Here is a 21,108-nt window from a genome sequence, read left to right as displayed (position 1 = left end):
CTTCCAAAAGGAACATGAATGAATGAAGTGGTTCGGTAGATTCAGAAGTTAATTGGTCTCCAGAGAACTGTTGCAGATGTCCCCACAGATTGTTGGCATGGAGTCTCTCAGTGCAGGAGTTGTCCTTGCAGATTAAATTCTGTTGGTTCCTGCCATTTTATGGAGAACGGGACTAATTAGACTTGCACCCTTTGCGTTGGCCCTAGGGCCAAAAGTTTTCCATATTGCAAAGGTGCAGGAGCATGCAAATTGGGTTGCATCAGAGTCTTAGGGCGCGTTTGAAAGAGGTCGGGCAACCTCTTTACAGTCAGATGCATTTCAGACCGCGTTAAAAGACAAAAATAGGCCTAAGCTTCGAACATCCTCCCTTGCAGGTGCGATTCTGGGAAGAGCAAACTGGTGTTGCTGGGATTGGCTGATACAATCAAACTAACTGGAGCTACCATTGCAGTTCCCCACCACTCTCTGTTCGGTGATAAGAGGAAGAAGACGAACAACAGGTCTGGGCATTTGGAAGAAGGGGAGAGGGGAAATAAAGAGAGTTTAGAGGGAGAATAACCGGAGAGAGGAGGGGGGAATACCGCCACCACCTCTGTTCGGCCTTCGCAATGAGAATGATGATCAATAGTGCCCAAAACCGATCCACCTCAGCTTTGAACGTCCTCCCTTGCCGATGCGATTTTGGGAAGAGCAAACTGAGGTTGTTGGGATCGATTGATAGAAGCAAATTGATTGGAGCTACCGCCACAGTTCCCCGTCACTCTCTGTTCGGTGGTAAGAGGAAGAAGACGAACAACAGATCTAGGCATTTTGAAGGAGAGAGAGAGAGAGAGGGAGGGGGGGAATAGGAATACCGCCACTCCTATTCGGCCTTCGCAACAAGAACCATGATGAACAATGCCCAAAACTGGTTAATTATTTTTTATTATTCATTTGTTATCTTTATTAGCTTTAATTGTGTTATTTTTTAATTAGTAATTATTTTAAGTTTTATTTGTGTAAATTGCTAATTATTAATTATTTTTATTACTTAATAATTATTATTTTTATTTTAATTGTGTTATTTTTTAATTATTAATTATTTTAAATTTTATTAAGTATTAATTACCTTAATATTTTTATTAGTCATCAATTATTTTTAATAATTTTAAATGTATTATTTATTATTTATTATTTTATTATTTTTTATTCGTATTATTTTGAATTTCATAAATTATTTAATATGAAATAGTACAAATTGAACTCAAAATTATCAAATAGTCAGTTTTGGGGGTAAAATAATAAAATCATTAAACTTTAGATGTTGAATGGTTGATCCAACACAAACAACCTTATCTATTTAGAACGTCTAAAAAGTAGAAAAACATCATAGCTCTTTTCAAATTTTAGACAACTTTAATATCTTTTTAACTTTTTAGATTTCAGATTTTTGATTTATCAAATACCACCTTACTTACTTTTGTGCTTCCTTGTTGGGATTGGTGGGGGTGATTCGAGTTCTCCAAGCTTTGGTTTATACACATCCCTTATAAGTCAAGCAGTACATTGTTTCGTAAAAGACGAGCTCCCCCTCGATCTCTCCCAATCTGTCAAATTGTAGCTTTTTATCATGCAAGGAGAGCCTCTGACGTGGCAAACCTTGCTTTAAATAGAATGTACAATAAGAACCTTACCTGTCCACATGAGTAAAATTTCAAGGCGCCAGAGCCAACTTTAGTATTCCAGTTTTGCCTCGTCCAAGCTTTTTAATTTTGAGTATAAAACTTCTCCATATTGAATACGTGGCAGATTGATAGATTGTTTATGGAAGATCACTAAACAACCTGGCTGGCTGGGAGACGCACTCTGAGAAGAATATAATAGCATCATGGCAATGTGTATATGAGTGCACGGAGTCTCTGACTCCTGCTGTTTCAAGTAAATTAAAGAGGAGGAAAGCAATGGTTTATGACAAAACGAGTGAAAGGTTGGATAGTTTGATATTCCAAGCCCAACCCAAACTTAGGTCGGATTGACTTTTTAAACGTCAAAAGTCCAATAATCCTCATAATAAGCAACTCATCCAGTCAGACCTCAAACTTGGGGGCCGGGCTAGGCAGGCAAGGCTTCCAGGAAGTTATTGTTCCAACTTCCAACCCAAGTTGCAATCGTGGCTAATGGCTATAGAGATTGGAATTGGATCTTCCATGTGTCACATGCTGTAGTTTTCATTTCATTGTTTGCTTGCCTTTCTGGTCTCCCTCCTATTCATATTTCTCAACTCTCAACCATATTTATTTTATGAACATGATGCCTCTTAAACAGCAAAGAATATGGCAAGCGTACGTAGCGTGAGAAAGCAGGGGTTAGGGGGTTAGGTCAGCAAAGGCTTGTTTTTTAGCCTACAGTTTACATTTCAATATTTTGTAGGAAATAATAGTGTCTCTATTACTGAAGCAACGTAACTCTCCCCTTAAATAAACTGTTTTATTAGTGCTTTACTAATATATTCTTTAATGTCTTCTAATAGCAATTATTTTTTCTAATTCTAGGCACCAATAATGATACGTAGTGCTATTATTATTATTTGCTGCAACAGTAGTAGATGTAAGGTATATCTACTACGTCTGTCCAATTGCATTTCCACTTGTAAAGTAAGTTGCAATATATATATATATATATATATATATATATATATATATATATATATATATATTGTATGTTTTTGTGTTAAATTATAAGGTGGCATTTGATAACTGTTGAAATAGGAATTGAGAGCGGAATGCTGGAAATATTCAAATTAAAACATTACAATGTCTGTGCCATTCAGCAATTTAGCCACTTTTCTTTTTTGATGATGAAGGATGGGCTTATACTTAAAGCCCTTTTCAAGTTTGAAATAATCTTTTCAGCAAGAAACCATACCAGTAACCAGTAAGTGGGCTTTCTTTCTCAAAAGTGAAAACAAGAGGGTAATTAATTCCATCTTTGGCCACACACCAACACTCGAAAGTGCGCTGGGCACCTTCTCAAATAGCCCAGGGGCCATGACTTCATCTCAGACCCAATTTTGATTATGTTTGTTTGTATGGGGTATTACCCAAATGAATGTGGTTGGACTTGGATATACATGGTCTGATCGATCGGTCTGTGTATTTCTCGATTGCAATAATTGATCATTGAAATCTAGGTCACCTTAATTAAGATGGATGCATGAGACCAGCACCACTTCTGCGACTCAATGTCATGGCATGGGCGTAGCGTGGCCTCTTTTTTTCTTTGAAGTTTAAACCACCCATTTAATGGACGGGTCAGCATCTTGCACCACCAGGTCCAAACTCCACGATTTTTTGACCTAGCAGACTGCTGTAGTTTAAGCTTTTCACACATCATCACATACACAATTAATACAGACGGCACTAGATAACCAAAATTTTCATTAATGGTGAGAGTGGCTCAACCGTTCAGTAGCCATTTGTTATTAATATTACCGCATCTATTTTGTATGAAACATGGCCAACAAACAAAATCAATTGTTCAATGGTGGGCCCATGTGTCTGCCACACATGCAACTTCTAGACCAATAGTCCTCACCCATGTGGTTCAGCAAAAAGATAATGTCATCTCCCCTTTTCTACAAATTAAGGAACAGCGACCCATGAACCACCCACCCACCCATCCAAGCTCATATCACCCATTTAAAATTTTAAGTCTCTGACTGTTAATATTCAACATAGCTTTTCATTGGATGAAGCATTAATTTCTCCCATGATAAAATAGCGATGGATCAAAAGAATCTGACTGGTGAACCTTCCACGAAGTAAAGTTAGGGACTTAATTGGGCCCCATTAGGGACCGACTTCTGCATTTCGTTTAAATTGTGTTAACTTGGCCGCTTTGGTTGAGTATCCTTGTTTCAATTCGGATAAGCTATTGATCAGAGTAGCTTCATGTTATATTTACGTTTTTGAAAAGTCAGCAAAAGTCCTCCCAAACAGGTAATTAGGGCACAAATGAAATAATCTACATCGCTAGGAACGCTGGCCTAGCCATGGACGTGGCTAAAGGGCTCTCCTGTATCAATGACAAGAAATAGACCAATCACAAATTCAGAATATAGTGTGTGTGTGTGGAGCTCAGATGAGCTGCAGAACTGAGCTGGCCCATCCAGAAGGTCTCCAGAAGGACAATATCACAAGTTCTTTTTGCCTCGTATTGGGCAATGGAAATTGAGATCCCTTTTCTCGTCCTATTAGGCGTAGTCACAGGTTCTATGATATCTCTCTCTCTCTCTTTCTATAGCCACATGAAAAACAATGAGAAAGAAAACTAAGTGATTGCTTCAATAGTCCAAACTCCAAACCCCCACTTCCATGAATTTGTATAGTCGCTTTCATTATTTTATATATTTTTCTTCTGGTTGGTTGGAAGAAGTTGCAGAGTTTTTTTTTTTTTTACTTCAACGCATCGATTTTGAATGCAGAAAAGTGCTATTTGGTTCAAAGGCCACTAATGGCTCTGTCACCATAACAGTGTCACTGTCTCCTGCTTATCTAAACATCTCCAACAGTTCGTTTCCAGAAGATGAAGACCCATGCGTCGATCATCACAAGTAAATTTTCCTTTCTGTGGAACAATTAGTGGTCTGGGGCCAAACCAACTGATGTTGTTGTAAGCTCTAATGATCAGGATGATGTCGCCATAATTTAATTATTTCTTCCCATCACCTTATCTCTTTAGAGTGTGATCATCGATAACTGATCAAGAGAGAGAGAGAGAGACCAGGAGAGCAGAAAAATATGAGAATTAATAAACAATATATATCGATCAATATCCCAGAATATTTATAATAAATCGTTAGTTACAGAGGCAATATCTTTCGATCGAAGAGCATTAATGGTGACCCACCCATTAATCTTCCTTCATAGGAACACCATGAAAGGGCTAGCTTCAACTGTTGCCCACATCATTCATGACTCAAGCAAGCTTTCAGCCCAGCTGCATCCGTCACATGGCACAACAAAATAATATTTCATTTAACTAATTAAAATATATAAATAAGAAGAATGTTCATGGCTGAAGGAGATTGGGCTATCCAATTTTCCAAAGGTTTATTATTCCTCCTTCCCTCTATATCTAACCAAAGCTGTGGTTGGTCATCGTTTCTTCATGTGAATGAAAGTGAGGTTAATAGACATCAATTTCTAATTAAGCTGTTAATTGAAATACTCTTTTCCATTGTTATATATATCGGGTATACCAGCGGAAGGAAGAATCTAGTAGCCCTCATCATTAGTCAGTATTATATAATCCTTTTCCTTGCAAAACCGTAACTAGGTCAAGATTTGAATAAGCAAAAGTTTGATTAAATAAATAGGAATATTATTAATGAAATAAATAATAATTATAATTAAACATCAAATTGGTTTATAATTTATTATTAATCACTAATGCATGTGTATCACCAACTCTGAAACCCATTTTTGCTCATCCCATTTTCCAGTCTACTTTAGGCCGAAGTTGGTAACCGGCCGAAACTATATAATCAAACACGGCTTACGGCGCCCATATTTAAGAGTAGGGAAACATAAATCCTTCTTCTTATTTTAAAACAATAAACAACAGAGAAATCCATTTGTTTTACCTTTTCTCAAGTAACGTTAGCCTCTGCAAGCATCAAATTTATTCTACATAAATGCCCAGAAGAAAATATAATTAATAGAGTAAGCTAATTGGGTATCATGTTTCAGTCCAACAGATGGCGTGGAGAGGGGAGAGATAGGCCACCGACCCAGCTGTGTCAGGCATATATATAAGATTCCTCCATCTTGATATCTTCTCATGGCATCTATCATGAGTTGTGGAAATTAATTAATAAGTAAACCTTTTTTTGGCTAATTAAAAGAACCCCCCCCCCCCCCCAAGAAATTAAGGGACCATTTACCTTAATTTGGCACTTGAAATAAATTTTGGCCTGAAATTTGCCCATGAATTAAAGAAGAAAGGACTGGCCAGAGGGAAGAACATGTGGAAATTAAAAACAAGGAGACGCAAGCATGTATATGTTTAGATTACAAGTCATGCATGCACGTTAATTTACTTCAGATGCAATGTTAAAATTAATAATATATATAAATGTCACAAAATATTAATAAAACTATGAAGAATTTCATTAACAATAAACAACAACTGCGAATTTACGTCAAGTTTCTGATTAGAATGAACTAGCGGGGAAGCCCCTGTGAAAATATCATTTGGAGATATAATTTTTTTACACCTAATTGGAGATATAATAATAAATTAGGTTATATTTTTTAAAATAAAAGAACTACAACATAGAATCAGTCTTGAACCAATTATTTAATTGGGATCAAACCATAGATCTCATTATATTGAAAACAATAGTCAAAATAATACTAATTTATTTTTATGTTAACAAGTTAAACATTTTTAACTAATATTATTTTATTTATTATTTATCAAATTTATTATTTCAAACATGAAACATGATAAAAAATACAAGAAAAATAAAAAATTATATATTTCATAAAACGTTTGATTCTAGACCTGAATCAATTATGGACAAGTAAGAATGAGAATCAAGACAAAATTATGGAACCAAAACCGTTATAATTATGTTCAGTCAATTTAGCTCCATAAGCATAAGCATGGACCCAACCTATTGGTTCAGTTCTAGTATTTCTTAAATAAATTAAATAAATAAATAGAAATCTATTGGGATGGGATTGGTATAGGCTATCTCAAACTAGACCCCACCCGTTGACAACACTAAATATTAGTGTTTACCTTTGAAAGCTGTCGTACATCCCTCCCAATGTTTTAAATATATAGATAGATAAAGATTTTTACGGTATGTAAGCATAAGAAATTTTCTCCTGAACTTTTGAATGTCGATCCCATTATTATCAAAAAGTAAAGGTAATCGGTTTCGTTCAACACTAATCTCTCCCTTCCTCCTCACCCACCCACGACACAGGTTAGTGTGCCTTAAAAAAGAAAGCGGAGAGCGGAGATAGTACCCAATTAGATCTTGTGGTGTGGTCGATCCTCGATCCTCGATCGTCGATCGTGATGAGTTTAATCAATCATATAAGGTTCAGGCCTGATCAAATTAATTAAGCTGGTTCAGTATGCACGTAGATATTTGTGACAAGACTGATCAGGGGATGCTTATGTTTTGACCATCTTGCTTGGACGCCATGTCTGACAGTGTCTGTAATAGCTAGCAATAGTAGGAGTAGTCAGTCCACTTCATTTCGATTTTCGACCCATAAATGGATCCAAATCAAAAACCCCCTTACAAATCTAAATCTTGATGGGTTGGTTACATTTGATGAATCTAATTTGGGTCGTCATCGACGCACACATTTATGAAGTCAATAGAAAAGTCTAGTTAAATAGCTCAATTTCGCTCGCGCAGTTGATGTTTATTATTCCAATTCAAATTGGACAACAGAAAAAGTAGAGACGTACAAAATTGTTGTTACTCTCGATCGGTATTCGGAATCTGGATGAGTTGCTATCCCACACAACTTCGAAACGTACTAAAAACGACTTTCGGATCGACTGCCTCCTTTTCTCTCACTCTCTCTCTCTCTCCCCCTCATAGGCTAAAAGCTATGGCGGGCGACCTACGTATACGCCATTGTTGTTGTTTGGTGTTATATCAACTCTTAACCTGTTGACCCACACCACATCTATCGATCCATTCGTTGTCACACACATCTGATTTTTTCGAATGAATCCAAAACTTGAGTCAACAAGTAAGAAACTCTAAAACGAGAAAAAGAACCAACTACTTTTGTGATTGTCCTCATATATCCCCACACCCAGAATGCACTAATCAATTTGGTTATTGAAGAATAACAAGTTGGAGCATTAGAACCTAACCAGAACCACAATTATTAATAATATTGGCCCCAAATAACGTACATATATTCCCAATTCATTCTATCTATCACAACCAACTGTCATCTGATCCTACATCACTCACAACTAGACCTGTTCATGGGCCAGGTAGCTCGATGGCCTAGTTCGTACTTCGGTTGGTCTTGGTCATGTAATTAGGTCCGCGGGTTTGACATCAGGCCTAACACAATAAGCTCGACTGTGTTTTGGGTCGGGCTCGGGATTTGTCAAAAAAGTCCGGTAATATGTATTTTATAAAATATATAAATAATATAATATATATTTATAATTTAATATATACATTTTTTGTTCTTTTCTTTATAATCTCTCTCTCTCTTTCTCTCTATTCAACCACTAACAGTATGGGCTAAATTTCAGGCTCGGGCCCAAGCTCGGGCTTTGAGCTTTTTATGAGGGCCGGGCTTGGACTTGGGCCTTAGAAATTTCTATTAATCCAGAGTGAAAGCCTGGCCCATGAACAGGTCTACTCTCAACCCAGCCATGAGTGATCTATTCCTGGTCCACGATCAATTGTCAACAACAGTAGTGAAAGTGATAATCATCAGGGTTCTGTCGTCACGCCCCATCTCTTTAGTCTTCGTGGTTTATATCAGTGCTGTTGTTCTGGTGGAAATTGGGAAAAAAAAGTTGTCAGGAAGACCAAACGGTACCCAACCAACCTCATTTTCCCATCAATAATAATTGCACGTGCTCATTTCCTTCTTTTCTTTTTGCATTGATAGTTAATTTAATTTCTTCACGTGTTGGAGATTTGAAGAAAGTTAAAGATATATTATGTCGGCAAAATTGTCTGGACTAACCCACAGCCTACTTTCTCTCCGTTTGGACTTTTGAAGCTGCAATGATCAGTTCCAAAGCAACCATGAAGCTGAAAATTGAGCTACGGATCTATTATCTATTATATAGGGATGGCAACGGGGTAAATTCAGTAGGGGATGGCAACGGGGTAAGATAGAACCATAGAGACGAATACCCACCAAGTAGGATAAAAATTACCATCCTTAGTTATCAATCTATCTAGTCAGCTACTTCCTCTTATGGTCTGACTAGCTCTCAGCCTGTCACATTTTCATCCAATATGCCAAAGTGCAGCTCTACACGCATATGCTTGGATAATTTCACGTGGGCTACCTAGCGGTGCGGTGGTGGTTATTGTTGCTGATCGAACTGCTTGAGCTCAGCTCACTGGGTTGAGATCGGACATAAGGACCGATTTAGGTTATAATATGAGTTGACAAGAAAGAGAAATAAGGTTTTATATATAGCAGTTAATATATAGTTGTGACAGATGATACAGTGGTACGTGTGACGATGATGAACATACGGAGACTTTTGAGTTTCTAACATATTCTCCGCGCGTTCAACAGGCTAGGTTTGGGCTACGGTTACGTGACGCTCATCAATATTTTGAATGACACGATGATGAATTAATTATATAATATATCTTGTGTGCTGCTGACATAATTTCAGCTTCTAATGTTTGACAATAAACCTAACTTAATTTGCATGCTTTTTTTTTTTTTTTTTTCCCCTCTGCTGGTTCATGTTTATCCACAAGAAGGTTCAAAATACCCGTATCGTGCATTATTTATATTAGATACGCATAGATGTAGTGAAAAGATATATCGGATATATTATAAATTTTATAAATATATTAATAATATTAAAAATTTAAGGTTTAAATAATTTTGAATAAAATATATATAAATAAGAAATATTTATTTTAATAGTTTATACGTAGATATATATAATACAAAATTATTTAAGGTTTAAATAATTTTGTGTCAGCATTTTGGATATTGATCCAAAAAGCTATTGTCCTAATTAGAGTCATAATGCAATTGAATTAGGCAAATATCTAGCCATCACGCCCTTGCCAATGATAATGATGTTAATGATAAGACAAAAGCATTATGGAGAAAAAGTGAACACATTCTGAAGTGGCTGAGATGAAAGGCTTAAGTCTCGTTTGGTTCGTAGGAATAAGGGTCTAGAAGTGGACTAATTGTTTGGTTGGGTGGATTCTTATTCTTGGTGGAATGACATTAATTTTTCATTTAAGGGAATGATCATTCCCTCTTCCTCTCTTGAGAATGAATTCCACGCCAGTTGATTCCAATTTCGGTTTCGATTTCTATCTAATCAAACAGACTATGGGAATGAACCATTTTGATTCTGAAAGATTTTGATTCCGATCTCGATTACGACTGCAAATCAAATAGATCCTTAGTGCTTTCTCTTTTGGTAGATAAAAGCTTTAGCCATTTGGTTCCAAGGACACACTATGCACATTTGGTTGCCAAGCTTTAGCCCGTCAAGTCCCCGATAAATTAAAACAAGCTTTGAAACATTGGATCCATTCAAAATAAATTACTTAGGCTCAGTTTAGATGGACTACAAATGCAAATATGTAGTGTGCAAGTCCTTGTATTTTGTATTATTTTATATGTACAGTACAAATACATACAAATAATACTAATACTAAGGCTGCGTTTGCAAACGGTGCAAATATGTAAAGTATAAAACGGTTCATATAAATTGCAAAGTTGGGTTAGTTTTGCATTGACAAATTTACATTCTTACCAAATAAACTTTTAGCTATAATGGATGCAAACAGAATTCCAATAAAACATATGCTTTTTCTTTTTTTATCAAAAACCCACTTGAATGAAAATTTACTTCTTTTTTATTGATGTATTTTTACATCTTATTATCAATATAAATATGCATTGGTCTATCATTTGTCAATACAAAAATGCAGTGTTACCAAATATAGACAAAAATGAACTAGGATACAAATTTACCATGAACTAAGATTTATACTCCATTTGCATCTTTTCCAAACGCAACCTTAGTTGAAAGGTACCTGTACTTTTACATATTATTATCAATGTAAATATGCATTGGTGTCATTTGTCAATACAAAAATGTAGTGTTGTCATTTATGTATTTTTTTCCTTTTTCAATCAATTCTCGAAAGATAGCGCCTATCTATATAAAGTACCTCTTCTTCGTATTGCCAGTAGAGTCCCTGTAAAGGAGATTACGACACAACCCATTGTTATTGTTTGATAGGTCACAGTGTGTAAACAAATTGTATATAAAATTAAATAAAATAAACCTTATACTCTAGAGTGCTAATTTGCTTAAGTCTTATCTCGTATGGACTCCCAAAAGTCTGATGCTTGATTTCACATCTCTTTCCATTAAAATCTAAAGGGTCCCACTACGGCATATCATATGGACGGACACACACAAACACACACATATATATATATATAATTTCACCCATCCTAATTTTCTGTTTTTTTAATTTTTTATTTTTTAATTCTACATAATTACCTATTAAACTAATAAGGAAATCACATAAACTTAACTATTTCTAACAACTATAATGAAAGAGGGATTTGCTTTTCTAATGTTTAGCCAAGTAGCACCACTTTCCCCCACTTCCTCCTAAAGTGTCTCTAATTCCTATTTATCTCCCAAATTATCTCTAACTCCTATTTATCTCTTAAATTCTCTCTAATTTATTAGAGAGATTCTCTCCTAAACTATCTCTAATTCCTATTAATCATCTCTAGTCCCCACTTTTTATCTATATCTATGTAAAGAAAGTTCAATTAAAAAAAATTAGAATTATTTAAATATTATAACAAAATTATATACTAACTTTAAAATATTTATTCAAAACACAAAAATTAATTATAATAGATTTAATAATATTCATATTATTGATAATTCTATATTTTTACAAAACTCATAATGAAATTATGTAGTAACAATATAAATTATAATTTTAGGAATTATTCAATTTAAATGTTATTCAAATAATAAAAAATTAACATTAAAAAATAAAACATTATTTCAATATTTCAACAACTAAATATCTTAAATAACAAAACATTAATAATGAAAACATTTATATATTTTACATATTATTTAAATATTTAATATGACTGAATTTTAAACAGTTAAAATAACAAAATTATGTAATAACTTTAAGAAATTTCTTAGAAGTAAAAAACAATTATAGTAGATTTCATAATATTCATATTACTAATAATTTAATATTTTACAAAATCAATAAAAAATTATGTAATAATAGTAGTACAATTATAAATTTATGGACTATTAAATTCAATAAATAATTAATATTTTAAATTTTAAATAACAATATTATTTCAATAATTAAATAATATTGTAAATAGCTAATTTCACTTATATCAATTAATAATTATAGAAAACAACTTTAAACAAAATTATATTTATTAGTAATAATTTTACAATAATAGCGTATACACATTATATATTTATATATACTAAAATTAATATTTATTTTATTTTCAATAATTATTTATTATATTTTTTATAAATATATTTTCAATAATTATTTATAAATCTAATTTTTTTTTATTTAATAAAAATTTGTCAATAATTGCTGGAGATTAAACAACTATTATTTAACTTTTGAAATTTAACTTATCGTACTTATTGTATTTTTGTTATAAATTTATTTTTAGTAATTATATACTTTTATAATTTATAGATTAATATTTATCAAAGATTAAGGTGGTGTTCTATAGATTAACACTGATCCACACCACACCTCCATGGGCATTCTGCAAGGTGTGGCATATTTTAGTTTGCACATTGTATTTGATTCCATGCATCACAACTACAACATTTGAGATAATCTATGTCGTTAATCATTAAAAAAATAATATATTATTTTTTGTTATAACATAATAGAAAAATATTAGTAAATTGCTAAGAATTTTAATTGTTAATAAAAATAATATTAGTAACAATTAATAATATTAAATAAAAAATAATGATATTAATGTTAATTAAAAATGAGTAGTAATGTTAATGATATTTGATAATATTAACAACAATTTTAGTAATAATTAATAATATCAATAATAATTAACATTAATAAAAGTAATATTTGAATATTATTAATTAATAAAATAATATTAATATTAATTAATAAACATGAGTAGGAATGGTAAGTGGTTCAAATAGAGAAGAGTAATATAGATGAGGTTAAATGAAGGATGAATACTTACTAGTTACCATCGACGATCCGATGCAGCAATGGTTGGAGGAGGAGTGGTGAGTGGTTCAAACTAGGTTTGTCATTGATACCTTAAAATCCAAGGTCTGATCTAACATCCAACCCGATTATCTCGGATTCAGATGATGTATTTATGTAATCGGATCAGATTCAAATGTTACAATCTACATCCAATAAATAATTGGTCTGGATTTGGATTTGACCCCATCTGATCTGATTAAAATATGAAACCAATTATTATATATTAATTTTAATATATAAATTTTATATAATTATATTTAAAATTATAAAAATATATTATATATGAAATTATATATAATAACTTAGTATGTTATATTTATATTAATTTATTATATATAAAAGTTGAAAAATAAATAAATTTTATTTTTCTAGCATTTTAGAAAATTTATAGCGGAGTCAGATTAAATCTGAATCCAATCCAAGTTCTTTAGGATTCAAATTCAAATCCAAGATGATTGAATTTGGATGTACGTTCTCAATAATCAGATTGAATGTGGGTTTTGTTGCATCCGATCTGAGTTCGATATGATTACAGCCATAGTTCAAATAGAGAAGAATAGCAATGACGAGTAGAGAAGAATAGCAATGACAAGCTCATTAAGAAGTGTTGCAATTGTAAAAAGAAAAGAGGTCTTATATTAGGGTTAAACATCCATGCGAAGTATGGGACCGTTATTCCACATGCAAAGCAGTGTGGTGTAGATGCTTCCACGAGCTAAACCCGTGGATGAGAAAATGGATTGTGGTGTGGATCAATCCACGAGATAGCGTGGATTAGCCCACAACCACAACCAATTGAATGTATGGCATAGAGGTGGTGTGGATTGAAACTGAATATATCGTGGCCAACCCACACCACCAAACACCACCTAAACTATTATTTGATATTACACTATTTATTGACTAATTTAGTATATTTTTATTAGATATCTATTATATTTTCATTATAAATTTATTTTCAATGATTGTGTACTTTGTTAGTAATTTTCAACAATTATTGGAGATTAAACTATTGTTATTTATTAGGGATTAAATTATAAATTTAGCTGAAATTAGGAAGGTTCAAGGATTGGTTCAGTTCAGTTGTAGGCTATTTCGCCAACCAAATCAATCTGGCCAAGCCGGGAGTTTGTCACTTGAAACTGATTGACCATTAGTTTAAACCCACCAACTCGGGTTGTATCGGTTTGGGTCTATTTTTGGTGTGGTTTGTTTGTTCAAAAGATTTAAACTTAAAAATTAAATTTAAATTTCATAAATTATATTTATATTATTAAAAATAAATTAAAAATTAAATTTATGATATAAAATTTTTTAGACTAAAAATATGGAAAATTTCCTTCTTTCTCGTGTTAAAAAATTAAATTTAACATTTAAAATATTAATATATATATATAGCCAAACCGAGACTAATCTAACTTGGTCGTGTTGGAAAATTGTTAAATCAAAACTACTCGAAAATACTAAAAAACCGACCAACTCAAATTGAGTTTGATTGAATTGATTAGTAAAAAGTTAAAATATAAAACAATTATATATTTTTATGTATTTCTATTATTTAATTTTCACTTAAAAAACTCGTACATCGTACAGGTCTCCGCTAGTTTCATATATATATATATATATATATATATATATATATATATATAGTAGAAGAGTGTATGCATTAGCTTATGTTATGATGAGGCAATGAGCATGCATTGTCACATAATTGAAAAAAAATAAAATAAAATAAGATTCCGTAGACTACACCTCTCCTCTTCATCAAGCAACGAATTCTTTGAATTTGCTAAAAAAATTAAATTCACGTCGCAAAGTGACGATGCATGCATACCACGCTAGCTTCAAAATTTCAAATTAAATTTTAATGGAAGTTAAAAACTAAAAACGCCCATAGAGATAATTAAGAGTGGCGTCTTCGTTTTGCTATGCGAGACACTGAGACAGACAAGCTGTTGGACCCAAACCAAACTTGCTTGCTTGCTTGCCCAATATTGAAATACGAAAACAGTGGATATACATATACTACTATCAACTATCAAGCATCAACATTGGTGGACCCCATTTATCTGCCACATAAGCATCGCCACAGAAGATTACTATTGGACCATATGTCTACCAAAGCTGTCCCCATGTGTAAATTATTAGTATTTCTTTTAATTAAGAACCCTACGTATTTGATAGTTGACATGATGATTTATATAGTTTAAATTACTTTTTAAGTTTTAATTTAATAGCATAACTTAATAAACTAATCTCAAAAGTGAATTAGATGGGGTCAGTTTCGTGATCCCACAAAGGCTTAACTTAATTCCTCATGTGCAAGATTCAACCATACCCAACCAAATTAATACTTCAATTCAGTAATCTGAAACACAATGTATACAAAAGATATCGATAACCTTTCTTCAACTTCAACCTCTGCGGCCAATTAGAGCTAATATAAACATTGGGAGCTTATCATCATGGAAGAAGGCCCCAGCCGCTGTCATCATCATTAATTAATTCTTTTTTCTTTTGCAATTAAACCATTCAACCTCTGAAATCTCAATGGTTGTGGCTTTATCTTGTCTCTCTCTCTCTCTCTTTTCTATTTATACATAACCGGCCCATGTGTTGACCAGCGCTTGAATTAAGTAATAGTTAATAGTTTGTTGTTGTTTTATTGCTTGAATTTTGCACCGAATGAGCAGGAAGCACATGGAGTTAACCACCATGTGAGTGCTCTAAATCTAATCATCAAATCAACCATGAATATTAAATAGCAGAGAGCTGGACAGAAAATGGCGGGGGTGGTGGATTAATTAATTAATTAGGTATATGGATGGGGGATAGTGACTCAATTTTTGAGCCAATGATTAATGAACACACAGTATAGGATTGTAGGATTAAAAGGTGTTTGACCAAAAGATCATCGCTCCCATCTGAAAATTGACTTTTCATCCCTCCACGTGGTTGAAAAAATTACTCAGTGGGATAATACATGGTCAGTGCTGTGTGTCGTCGTCTGAGAAATATTTTCAAATACGTACATGGAATAATAATACATGCAAGTAATTAGTAAAAGGATTAATGAGGATTATTTCTCCTCATCCTCAAAATTAAGCCAGGAATAGTAGAGAAAGATGAGTTATCACTAATCAAAGAATTCAATTCCCTCACGGCGCCGAAACATTAAATAGAAAAAGAAATGGCCGACCATTAACCATTGGTATCGGGGGGATTTCATCAATTCCTCTGATCAGGCTCTGTCGTCAGTTCATCAGTGGTAATTTAACAGGGTGGAGGTATCTGTATGTCGGCCTGTCAGCCTCCCAAAAGGGACCAGAAGAACATACAAAAGGACAACCCCTTTATCTTATCTCTCTCCTTTCTCCGCTATAAAAAACCCATAAATAACACGTTCTCTTGGACGTCAATTTCATTTGAACAATCTCACAAGACTCCACTCCCCAAGTACCCTGTTGCCCATTTGCCTCTACGCCCCACACAACCTCTCCTCCAATCCTTTCCTTCTCTCTTTATTCTCTCTCTCTCTCTCTCTCACTACATACACATACATATTACTGTTTCGACTTTAGAGGAGAGGTAAAACTAGAACGAAATCAGATATGAGCACCCTACAAGATTGTTGGCCTGAGCCTGTTGTCCGAGTGCAATCGTTGTCGGAGAGCGGATTATCCGCAATTCCGACTCGATACATCAAACCACCGTCGGAGAGGCCTTCGTTAAACTCCGGTGGTGATGCTAACATCCCATTAATTGATCTCGGCAGCTTACTTAACAACCTTGACGATAAGACGACCCTGAAGCAAGTATCTGAAGCGTGTCGAGAGTGGGGCTTCTTCCAAATAGTAAACCACGGAGTGAGCCCCAAACTGATGCATCGGACACGGGAGGTTTGGCGACAATTCTTCCATCTTCAGCTTGAGCAGAAGCAAGTTTACGCCAATTCACCCAAGACGTACGAGGGGTATGGTAGCCGACTGGGTGTTGAGAAGGGTGCCATTCTTGACTGGGGCGATTATTACTTCCTCCACTACCTTCCCCTAGTGCTCAAGGATCAAAACAAGTGGCCTGCCCTCCCTGACTCACTGAGGTATCTATCACTCATCATTCTTAAGTTAAGGCCGATCGAATAAACGACGTACTACTCCTACCACTACTTCAATTCTATCTTATATACAATTTCTTCCTCTCCTCTGATCCTGCGACCGGTCTTCTCGACTTGAGAATTTTGAATGCAAAAGAATGTTAATTAGACGATTAGCTAATTAATAAAACGATTGTACATACATGAATATTCCGGCCCATTAATTAATCCTGTTAAACTAGTAAATTATTATTGTGCTTGATTGTTTATTTTCTCGTTACCTGTAGCACAACCGTTACCAGGTGGATTGAGGTGGCTTAATTTCATGGGAATTTGATACACGGATGTGCTTTATTTATTATCCTCTTCTGGGTTTAATTTTTAATGGTTTAATAGATATAAAGTTAGAATGAAATGATTAATTTACACTTGGTTGATTGATTGGTTAAATGTAGGGAGATGACCCAGGAGTACGGCGATGAGCTGGTGAGATTATGCAAGAATTTGATGAAAATTTTGTCTGTAAACCTGGGACTGGGGGAGGAAAATCTTCAGAATGCGTTTGGAAAAGAGGACATCGGTGCGTGCATGAGGGTGAATTACTATCCCAAGTGTCCACAGCCTGATCTCGCACTCGGTCTTTCCTCCCACTCCGACCCAGGAGGTCTGACTCTTCTGCTTGCCGACGACCGTGTCCCCGGCCTCCAAGTCCGTAGAGGCGGTAATTGGGTTACTGTAAAACCCTTCCCCAATGCCTTCATCGTCAACATCGGCGATCAAATTCAGGTCCTCTCTCTCTCTCTCTATTCTATATATGTTAGGGCACATGTATGTAACGATCCATCAGTTTTGGATGGTTGCTAACCAGTAGTAACTCAACTTTGGTCAAAAGGAAACTCAAAAAGGTTTCTGTTTGGGGACCTTTACGTCTGTTTCCTTATCAACTGCAGTCTCAAACAAGATTATGAGCGTATAATAACAACAATAATAAGTAAAAGCTCTTTCTTTAAGGACTAATTAAGAGATGGAGTTTGCAATTGCATGAAGGAAAAGGAGGTTCCCCATAAGGCCATAACTACTTGTTTGGTACAAATCTACCAATTAACCAATTAATACTTATTCAAAAGTTTAACATTAAATAAGCTATAGCCAAATGCATGCATGTCAGTCGCTATTAGTGTCTAGTGGCCTACATCTTTATTCATCCATTTATGCTTATGCAATCCAAAAGAAATAACAAGTATTATATATATATATATATATATATAGGCCTATTTCTTCATTTCCTTTTGCTTGTTGGACCACCTTGTCCTTTTATGTTTCCTATCATTTTTAGCAACTCTGGAGATTTTTCTCTTCAACTTGTCTTTTTGCCCTTCTCTCTCTTTGGTCCCACTGTAAAAGGAAAATATCAACTAGATAGATAAACATCATAGAGACCTACTGAAGATCAGTGAAATCTTAGCTTAATAGCTTTATGGAGAGGAAGATTTAATTTATATATTCTTATCCTTGATCTGCTTAACTTCTCTCTGATCCTCTTAACTATGACATGTTTATCTTAGTATATATAAATATTCTTGGGTTAAGAATAAGATCATCAAAAATTCAAACTTCAAAGGTATTAATTAATGCTAGCCTTTTCTTTTTCATCTTTTGAAACTTTCAGTATTCCTGCTAGCTTGTTGTCTAACAGCAGGGGCTCTAAAGATGAAGTGTACTAGTGTCTCCTTTAATTTGATGCTACATGATGCCCCATGCATGGCCCACCCGAGGATCAATTGCACCATTGGTTTGGCATCTTTTCTCTGTACGTACTATTCTTATTAGTTGTCGTAACTCGTAAGTGCATGCATGAAAGCCAAATAACTAAAAACCAACTTTAGATATCTAATTAATTGATTAATTGATTAATTAATTAATGACCTGATGAAATTGAAATTGATTTTGATTAACAGGTGCTGAGCAATGCAATGTACAAGAGCGTGGAGCACAGGGTAATCGCCAATGCAGTGCAGGAACGCCTTTCCCTCGCCTTCTTCTACAACCCCAAGAGCGATTTACTCATACAACCAGAAAAGGAGCTCGTGACATCAGATCGACCCGCCCTCTATCCAGCAATGACCTTCAACGAGTACAGACTTTACATAAGGACAAAGGGTCCACGTGGCAAAGCACAAGTGGAGTCCCTAAAATCTCCTCGCTGATTTTGAGCGAAACTTCAACTTCGTTCATACACCCATTAGCCGTTATTAATTAGCAGGTGTAAATTAAAAATCAAACATACAAATTAAATAGCCGCCCCTCTGTATGGATGATCAGTTATCATTGAACATGCACCAATTAATTACTTGTAAAACCTACCTTGTGAGGAGGTAATTAATTAATCACAGATGAAATATTTACATTAATTATAACAAGAAAATGAACATATATATATATATGTATCTCATCATTTTCTAAGTCGTAAGTTCATGAATGGAATCAATAATAATAAATAGTTTCCATTTAATTTTTGGTTATGGGTCTTGGTTGAATTACATATACATGCACGCCCTTTTTCCGGCAGCTGGTCACATCCAGTTTGGTTTCTAGCTATTATTTTCCACCATGAGACCTGTTCAAATGGGCACATAACGCCGGCCTGAATCAGTCGTACTCAGTGTAGTTCATGTTAATCTTAAATATATAAGGAATATCGCCTCATAGACCTTAGTGCATGAATGAGCCTTTTTTTCTTTTTTAGTCTTTATACAGTAGTCTTTCTTTCCTTTTACAACAATGACAGTAGCTCATCAATCCTTCTGTGTTTTAATTCAGGGCTCGGGTGGGGGGTTGGTTTATAATTTTGTAGCTCATCAATCCTTTTCTCTAACTACGTGCTGTTTTTTCTTTTTCTTTTGGTTGAACACAGGTAGCTCTTATCTACCTCTATTTCTCTAAATCTCTAAAATATATATTATCAGATAATTAATTCTTCAATGAAGAAAGCAACAATTATTATTAAGTAAAACATTTTATTATTGGCTTGAATGGTAGTTTCACATTCATATCACATCACGATCTCAAGTTGTTATTTTATTTACTCAAATTTAATGGTGCTGTGAATTCATGATCAGTTGGGGGCCCATTGAACCTTGTGAGATTTAACTTTGGAAATCATCATACCGTGCGGATGACAATACAATTATTGACCAGGCCCATTACTTATTGGATCATTGCATGTACCTGGGTTTGAATTTTGAAATCTTTTTAATCACGTGTGAAACAGAATTTAAAGCAATGACTTTTGATTTTTGATAAAGGGACATCGCTCATAATGCAGACAGATTGCATCCACTTGACGGTCATTTAAAATATGTTTTATTTTTTTATTTTATGTCAGCACGTATATAAGGGTGGACCGGGTTGGGGTCGACCATGGTCCAACCCAAGTATGGTGTATGATAACCCTCACATGGATTATCGAATGATAGACCCAAACTTATAAATTCATCAACCAACCTCACCCATCTTTTAGCCCAAGCCCACTAATTAGACCCATTCGCTAGGTAAAGTAAAAAAGGGAGGAGGTTTTACTTTTTAGTATATAACAAATTTTAAAAGGAAATGAACAAATCGTCTAACATATTTGTCAAGTCTCTAGCTATGACGGCAATGGTGGATAGATTTTCAAGGATACAATATCCAAGCTATCAAAAGAAAATAAAGCCCCTATGCACAACGATCGCTTCTTTTCCAAAACCATAAACTGCTTTTGAAAATCTGAAGGGAGCCACCCCAAAGAAAATAATATTCAGATGTGTTTTTGTTAAAGGTATTAGAGTGTTGAACGATAAGATAAGTTGTATGAATTATGAAAGTATAGAGATGTGCATTTGTCTTAAAGATTGACTGTTTGCTAATCACAGAATACAAGATAAAAGAGGACATGGCACTACACCCGATATTTGACCTGAAGCAAATGACGAAAGTTATGAACAAT

The 21,108-nt window shown here is 34.3% G+C and overlaps 1 protein-coding gene across 1 annotated transcript; it reads left to right on the top strand.

The window, feature by feature from the left end:
• The first annotated feature begins 16,315 nt into the window (after positions 1 to 16,315).
• LOC148868458 (jasmonate-induced oxygenase 1-like) lies at positions 16,316 to 19,645 on the top strand. Its single transcript, XM_088970391.1, has 3 exons — positions 16,316 to 17,129; positions 17,579 to 17,909; positions 19,082 to 19,645. The coding sequence occupies exons 1-3, from the start codon at positions 16,642 to 16,644 to the stop codon at positions 19,328 to 19,330; spliced, it is 1,068 nt and encodes a 355-aa protein (XP_088826517.1). The 5' UTR covers positions 16,316 to 16,641; the 3' UTR covers positions 19,331 to 19,645.
• Positions 19,646 to 21,108: the final 1,463 nt, after the last annotated feature.

This window comes from Nelumbo lutea, chromosome 2 (assembly GCF_056320005.1).
Source record: "Nelumbo lutea isolate HS-2025 chromosome 2, American lotus-T2T, whole genome shotgun sequence".
Classification (NCBI taxonomy): Eukaryota; Viridiplantae; Streptophyta; class Magnoliopsida; order Proteales; family Nelumbonaceae; genus Nelumbo; species Nelumbo lutea.
Note: the sequence above shows the minus strand (reverse complement) of the source record. Positions and strands in the feature narration are given on the sequence as shown.